Below are 8677 nucleotides of genomic sequence, written 5' to 3' on the forward strand. Positions count from 1 at the left end.
ATATCTTACCATGCCTGATTCAGCATATATGTTGGAAATGCCATTTCAAAGAGAAAGTCAAACACAATATTCTTGAATACTCAAAGATGATACTGTTCACGTATTTATTTGTTGTTGAGAAATCTGTGTGTAGACATAAGAAAATGTCTTCTCCACACAGAATTCATGTAGAAATGGCACTTTGGTTTGTGGTTAAGGCTATTACTTGTAAAGGCATGGTTGTTTTTAGCATTACTACTTTCTTGTGGCAGACACTGTTGGTCGCCTAACCAACAACCAGCCTTCCACCCATTTCTTCCTTCCAAGCCCATAGCCTCCAATTTACTGGGGGTGTCCGCCCTCTTACATGCTGTCAAACTGGCATTCTCAAAACGTAAATGTTGATTAGTCAAAGCCAGTTATCACAATCTATCCCTGCTACTGGTGACTGATTTGGCATGGGCATGTCATGCAACCCTCGCTACTGAAAGGAAGGAAGTGGGGTGAGACGTGTTGGCAAGGATTTCCTACTTAGGGGTGAGAAGAGTTGGCAAGGGTTTTCTTCTGTGTTAAAAAAGAACTGCAATTTTCTGGCACCAGGTTCTCGCAGTGCACAGCAGCCGTACCTTTCCTGGACATTGTAGCAGAATGCCTCAAGTGAGATCCCTCCTGGAAAACATCTTTCCCCAGCCCCCTACAGGCGGGATTTACGTGGCTTATAGAAGAGATGAAATGTGGTCTGAGGGACGATATGACTATGAAAGACTTCCAAGAGAACGAGTACCTGCTCGAAGTCACCGCAGTGATGGCTACCATAGAGTAGTTAATGTTGTGCCAAGAAACCACCACTGCTAGACAGAGCTGGGGAAGGAAGCTGCAATAGATATGACAGTCATGTTGATTACCGAGAATATGACGAGGGCCGCGGTTTTTCCCATGATCGAAGAAGTGGTCCATCTCACAGAGGAGATGAATCTGGTTATAGATGGGCAAGAGATGATTATTCTGCAAGCCGACAGCCTGAATACAGGGATGTGAGAGATGGCTTTAGAAGAGAAAGCTTCTACTCCCATTATGTGAGAGACCGGTCTCCTCATAAAAGGGATAATCCGCTTTTCAGAGAATCACCTGTAGGCCGAAAGGATTCTCCACACAGCAGATCCGGCTCCAGTGTCAGTAGTAGAAGCTACTCTCCAGAAAGAAGCAAACCGTACTCTTTCCATCAGTCGCAATATAGAAATAAAGAGAGGCCTGTACAGTCTTTGAAAACATCAAGAGATACTTCACCCTCAAGTTCTTCAGCAGTTCCATCAGCAAAGGTGTTAGACAAACCCAGTAGGCTAACTGAAAAGGAACTTGCCGAGGCTGCAAGCAAGTGGGCTGCTGAAAAGCTAGAGAAAGCAGATGAAAGTAACTTGCCTGAAATTTCTGAGTTTGAGGCGGGATCCACGGCACCATTGTACATTGACCAGCCAGAAGAACCTGAATCAAATGCAGCAGATGGCATAGAGTTATTTGAAGACAGTCAGCTAACCAGTCGCTCTAAAGCAATAGCATCAAAAACCAAAGAGATTGAACAGGTTTACCGACAAGACTGTGAAACTTTCGGGATGGTGGTGAAAATGCTGATTGAAAAAGATCCTTCATTAGAAAAGTCTATACAGTTTGCATTGAGGCAGAATTTACATGAAATAGGTGAGCGGTGTGTTGAGGAACTCAAGCATTTTATTGCAGAGTATGATACTTCTACTCAAGATTTTGGAGAGCCTTTTTAGATTTCTTGCTCAGGCAAAAAAAAAGTTGCTAGATTTTTTTCCCTCCCGGATTGCGTAAATCCTTAATATATGGAATTTTTGTGATGAAGAGAAATAGTTTATGATAGTTGACCGCACTTCCAATATCAAATAAACATTTAAAATAGTCTGTTTAAAATATTTTAATTAGATTTTTTTCTACATGTAAAGCCTCCTAATTCACATGCATCTTTGCCCCCCCCCCTGCTTCACCCCCTAAAATGATGGATCAATTAATTTTTCAAGCTTTGAAAAAGCAGTCCTGAAGAACAGCTTTCTGTGCCTACTCATGTTCTGTAGTCTTCCAAGTATATATAATCATTTGTTTGGTCACAGGAGTGTAATTTACAGGCTAGAGATCATTCCACTTAAACATTAATAGTCTTTTTGCATTTCATAGTGAATAGTACCATGTGAAACTGTTAGGATTCTGAGTTGTGATTTTATTAACTTGTTGCTTGCTTTTCTTAGACTTTGTGACTTTTAATATGTTAAAGTGTACTGTCATAATAAGCTGAATACTTTGGTATCATAGAGAATATTTGCTTTGAGAATAAGTTTCATTCAGTGATAACATAGAGCGCTTAAATCTCTGAAAGACACTTCAGAATAAAATCCTTTTTCCTAAGCAAATGAACTAAATGTCATCTATTAATCCTGAAGCTTCTGACTCTTTCACTGATGTATGAGCCTTAAGCAATATCATTTTTAAGACTAATAAAAGGGGCAATTTGAGATGACAGATTAGGGATATTTTAAAGTTGAGATTTCTCAAAAACTTCTGATCAAAAGAGGAAAAATTTAGAATGTTTTATTTTTTTCATAGGCCTAGTAGTGGAGTGTAGTTTTTTTTTATCGACCCATATTCCCCGCCTCAAGAAAGAAGGTGATTGATAACATGTCCATGATTACACTATTTACAGATTATTCCCTTGTTAATCTCTGTAGTCCAGTAAGTTCTTTGTTCTCTTGCTTTTTAGAGGTCCTTAGCCCTTCAAAAGTGTTCTTGAAAGAAACAAAGCAAATAGGTGTTGATAGTAAGCTCCACATAGCTGCCCCTTACCAAGCAGCCTATGGGAACAGTCCTCCATGAATGAGCCATCCAAATCACGGGTTAGTTAAGAATCCAAGTGGGACGATTAGGATGTTCCACTCATTTCCTGATCACTTCCATCAGCCCTGTGACATTGAGCCAAAATACACAATTTTGCAGTATTAGTTAGTGAGGAAACCTTAAAAATCATGTTTGTTATTACTACCCAATTTCATCATCATCCCATCCTCTTTTGGTTTCTACTCTCTTCTTACTCAAATTCTGGCATTATTTTTAGTGGCCTCTACTGATAATATCTAAAGAGCTACCCCAAAGCACATAAAAATTATATTAAAATTGGAAATAGCAGTATGAATAATTTTAACAGATCCTTTATTGGGTGCCTCAAAGTACATATTATACTGTTCCACAGATTTAAAAACTAATTGAGGGCAACAATTATTTTTTTTAATTTCCTAGATGAGATCACCTTGAAGTTTTATTTTTGTCATTTAGATGTTAACTTATCTAACTTTAAGCCAAATTAAATCCCACATATCAACTCCAGTATTTTTCCCTAATAGCAGTGATTTTATTTGTTACCCACTTTAGATGGACTAAGAAAGGTACTGATCTTGTTTTTCCTCTTTTGCCACCAATGTTTCTCTCTCTCTCTCTTTTTTTTTTTGGTTCTTTTTTCTTTTTATTTTATATTTGTTTTTTATCACTAATACTGTTTTGAGATTACCACCAATGTTTTTCTTTTCCTTAAATACTCAAGCCCCAGGATTCATTTTCTTTAGTCAAGACGTCACAAATTTAAAAATAAAACTTAAGAAACTACCAAAGGCAAAGGAGTTGTTCACTTTGTTGAAATTCATTAAGTTAGAGAAGTCTTACTAACAGATGCATTTAAATGTAGGTTCAACAGATAATTTCTTCTTCTCCCCTTCCCCCAAATTACATTCAGCTTTAAAGCTGTTTATAGCTTGCCATCAGCATTATTCTGGTAGGCTTGTCAGTGTTAAAACTGTTTGTTTAGGGATTTTTTTTAAGCCCTTTAAAGTTTAATTTTAGGATAGATGAATTCAGATGTGTACCAGAGTGTGTATTTTACAAAATGTTCTTGATTAAAGAGATTTGTTAATAAATTATCCATTGTTTTTTAAGTATGCCAAATTGATGTGATAAAATTTTCATTGTCTTACCATAAAGCCTTGATGATCAACAAGGAGAATGCAGATATTATAAAACTTTTTGTGAATTTTAAAGTGCAAAATAAAGTAACCACATCTAAAAAAAAAAAAAAAGAACTGCAAAAGAGAAAATGTCTTTTTAGGTGTTAATGTGCAAATCTGCAAAATTTAAAGATGCATTTTTTATTGTACAAAGAAGAGGGACAAGCCAGAGGGCAGAGACCTATCAATCTGGCCAAGCAAAAAGATAAACAGTGCCTGAGTCTTCATGCCATTGACGAATCACTGGAACACCTACCTATTTTCCTTGCTGTAAGAGATGATGAATGTAGTGTCTAAGTCACAGTGACTTGGATATTCAGTTACTTGCAGCCAAAAAGATTCTGACAGGTACATTTATAAAAAATAGATACCTTTTTCTGTCAATGTCATATTTTTCCATGCTGCTATTATTTTCTGTCTGTGTGCATATTTAGGAGTTATCTTTAAATCTATTCTTCTGTGTTTTTCTATCGATATACTTACAAAAGTGAGTATATGTTCATCTCTAGAAATTTCATTTGCTGTATAGTTTCATGACCCCACAGTTGTTCTATCACCACATTATTGGTAAGTCCATGCTCCGCTGGAGAATTGTATAATAAGAATAGAACTTCTGGTGTGTTTGGAGGTAGAATCAATATAGTGTAATATTTTAAAATATGGAATTTAAATTAAGCTGCCTGTTAGATCCATGAAGTGTCACTAGTCGTTAGACCTTAATTATGCTACTTGGCCTCTGTGAGCCCTGGGTCCTTCCTCTTTAGAAGGAAATAATAGTAGCCATCTCACATTGTCACTTTGTGTATTGAGTTAATACACGAAAGCACTTAAAAGAGTAACAGGTAAGTAGAAAGTACTCAGTAAGGGGTAAATTACTATAAGAAATGAATTAAAGGCTTTATATTTGCTATTTTATAAACTTAATGGGCTTTAATAAAAATATTGTACAGTTTAAAACATTAACTATTTTTGCTTCCCTTTTTTAAAAACAGCTTTATTAAGATATAATTCACATGGTATAAAATCCATCCATTTAAAGAATACAGTTCAAATTTTAAGTATATATTCATAAGGTTGTGCAACTATCCCCACAATATAATTTTAGAACATTTCCATCTCCCCTAAAGGAAACTCTTATACCCATTAGCAGTAATTGCCATTCCCTCATCCCTTCCAGTCTGCCAGTCCTTGGGTACTACTTGGGTAGTACTAATCTGCTTTCTGTCTCTATGGCTTTGCCTATTCTGTACATTTCATATAATGGAATCATACAGTATTTGTCCTTTTGTAACTGGCTTTTTTCACTCAGCATAATGTTTTCAAGTTTCATCCATGTTGTAGCATGTGTCTGTACTTCATTTCTTTTTATTGACAAGTAATAAATAGTTCATAGTATGGATATACCACATTTTATTTGTCCATTCATTAGTTGATGGACATCTATTATAGATTGTTTCTAATTTGGGGCTATTATGAATGATGCTGCTATGACGAGTTCACATACAAGTCTTTGTGTGTATATATGTTTTCATTTCTCTTGGGTAAATCCTAGTATTGGAATTGTTGGGTGATATGATAACTGTGGTTAGCATTTTGAAGACTCGCGCAACTGGTTTCCAAAGTGGCTGCGCCATTTTACATCCCTACCAGCAATATATGAAGGTTCCGTTTTCTACATATCCTTGCCAATCGTTGTCTTTTTTTTTTTTATTATAGCCATCCTTTTGGATGTGAAGTGATGTTCTGTGGTTTTGCTTTTCATTTCCCTAATGGCTAATGATGTTGAGCATCTTTTCATGTGCTTATTGGACATTGTATATCTTCTTTGGAGAAATGTCTATTCAAATTCATTGTCCACTTTGAAATTGGGTTGTCTTTTTATTATTGAGTTGTAAGCGTTCTTTATATATTCTAGATACCTGCCCCTTCTTACATTTATGATTTGTAAATATTTTCTTCCTTACTGTGTATTGTCTTTTTACTTTCCTCAGGGTTTAGTTTGAAGCACATAAGTTTTGATATTTTGATGAAAATGAAAGGTTTGATATTTCAATGAAGTACAATTGATCTTTTTTAAATAGAAGTAATTGGCTGCATGATACAGTCTGTAATATTTTTGGCAATGTATAGTGAATTTCTTCTCACAGCTGAAATAATATTCAATTATGCTTCCCATGGAACTCGGTTTTCATTCTTATCCAAAGCAGCCACGTGATCTGCCTCATGATCTGAAGACATATGAATATACATATAATATGTAATATATATTCATTTAGTGTTTCAAAATGTTCTCTGTTCAATCATACTTAGGACATCTATGTTACATGACAAAATTTTAATGAATGACATATACAGCCTTTCTATTCTAACTGCAAGTATGTAATTGATTATTAAAACTTTATTATTGAAATGTAACATATATGCATTAAAGTGCAAACACCTTAATCATGCATCTCCATGAAATTTTCCAAAGTGAACACACCTATGTGAAAACCACATAACTTTAGATCGACAACATAATCATCCCTGTAGACTCCCTGTGACTCCTTCCTCATGCATCCTCCCCAAAGGTAACTAGCATCCTAATTTTTTATCTAAAATTAGTTTGTCCTGCTTTTCATCTTTACATAACCAGAATCATAGAATAGACAATTTCATTGTTTGGTTTCTTTTTTGTCTGGTTTCTTTTATTCCATATGTATATAAGATTCATTCATGTTGTCATATATAGCAGTAATTTGTTCTTTTTCTTTGATGAACATACCATAGTTTATCCATTCTGTTGTTGAATATTAGGATTTTTTTTCAGTTTAGGACTATTAAAAATAATGTTCCCGAGAACATTCTTATACATGTCTTTTTGTGGACAGATTTATGCTTGTTTTTTAATTGGCCATATAGCTCGAGTAGAATTGCTGATTCCTAAACTATGTTATGTACAATTTAATTGTTATTGATTTGTAGGAATTTTTTGCAAGTGTGGTGTACATATACTTTTTAGGTATAAAGTATACTGTAAATTTTTTATTCTTCTCCTTGCTTTGCCTGCTGAGTCTCTTAATCATGTCTCTTGATAAACAGAATGTCCTAACTTTAAGGAAGTCCAATTTATCAATCTTTTTCTTTATGGTTAGTACTGTGTGGGATCTGTTAGAGAAATATTTGCCTGTCCCAAAGTCATGAAGAAAAGTCCCCTGTGTTATCTTCTAGCTTAATTATTTTGCATCTTACAATCAGGTCTTTGATCCATCTAAAATGGATTTTTTGTGTGATAGTGTGAAGGAGGAATGTAAGATTACAGTGATTATATCTGTATTTCTTGTTGTTATCACTAAAAAACACTTCATGAATTTGTTCTGAAGAAAGTTCAAATTTCAAAATTAAGAGATAGAAAATGCCATTGTTTTTTAAATCTAGAATTATTATAATGCTTTAGTTGGATTATTTAAAATTATAACTACTAAGACCCATATTAATGTCATAACCTGGAAACTCCATAACTTATTTCTTGATTGTAGAAAAGTAATAATTTTAAGCTTACTTTTAGATTTGTAGAAGACCTATTTTGTTGTCCATTTGAATTTTGACTGATTACCAATCACTAAATGTAATGATGCATTTTTAAGTTGTCTTCTACCAGCCTTACTGCCCTCTGTGCATCTGAAAAACATCAATAATTTCTGTACATGCTTCTGTGCTTTTCTTGGTACTTTTACTACTTGAAGTAGCTTCCATTTATTCTTTTCTGAGTACCTACACCCTAAATATACTGCTCACAAAAATTTTCACTGACCTAACCAATCGTTCTCTGTTATTTCACTTTTCCCTAAATCTTATTATTTCACTTTTCCCTAAATCTTATCACTTTCTATTTTGTAAATTATAGCTATTTATATACTTGTTGTGTTTCTCCAACAATGCTAAAATCTCCTTGAGAACAGAGATTGGGTTCTGTATTGGTATTCCTTACCATGTATATTTAATGAATAAATGAATTTGGATTTTTGGAATATTCTGTATTTCTCAGAGGAGTACACATGTGTTCCTGGATGTGTAAACCATGGGCAGGAGAACTACAGTCCATGAAATAAACAAAGCACAGCATGCTAGAGATGATTTTTGCCTGGAGATTTTTCTTTTGAGAGAAAGCATTAAAGCAAAAATTTCTGTTATACATGTGCCATAGAGCAGACAGGCAATTCAGCTCATTTTAAAAGTAAAAACCAGACTTGGCATAACTCCTCTCTGCAGTATCTCCAGATGGACTACCATTAGCAGCTGTTCAGTGCTTAAGCAGTTTAAGAAGTGCTGCCATAAGCCATTCATTGAGATTAAAATTTATGCATGTAAACTTTAAAAGAAAAAGGGGAATGCAATCCATTTCTATACTCTTCATCCTTTTCAGGATATCCTTCCTAAACATCCATAGGAAAATGCTTCCTAAAGTAAAGAGAGATGAGTCAAATATTTGCTAAGAGTTGTATTTCAGAATGACGCTGTACTTCACTGATGTTGCACTATATGTGCTTTATCAATGGATGGCTTATGTTTCCATAAATCTCTTTATTGCTTATGTGAGGATCTGGTGTATGCATAGTATGAGCATCTACAGCGTTGTGAGTCGCAGCAAGAGC

The 8677-nt window shown here is 34.8% G+C and overlaps 1 protein-coding gene across 1 annotated transcript; it reads left to right on the plus strand.

Annotated features, from left to right (window-relative positions):
- Window positions 1-609: 609 nt before the first annotated feature.
- On the plus strand, window positions 610-1966 carry LOC123645251 (periphilin-1-like). The gene is given in 2 exon segments (XM_045561950.1): window positions 610-814; window positions 817-1966. Coding segments are annotated over 2 exon segments (1125 nt in total). The 5' UTR covers window positions 610-627; the 3' UTR covers window positions 1755-1966.
- The last annotated feature ends 6711 nt before the right edge of the window (window positions 1967-8677 follow it).

This window comes from Lemur catta, chromosome 9 (assembly GCF_020740605.2).
Source record: "Lemur catta isolate mLemCat1 chromosome 9, mLemCat1.pri, whole genome shotgun sequence".
NCBI lineage: Eukaryota > Metazoa > Chordata > Mammalia > Primates > Lemuridae > Lemur > Lemur catta.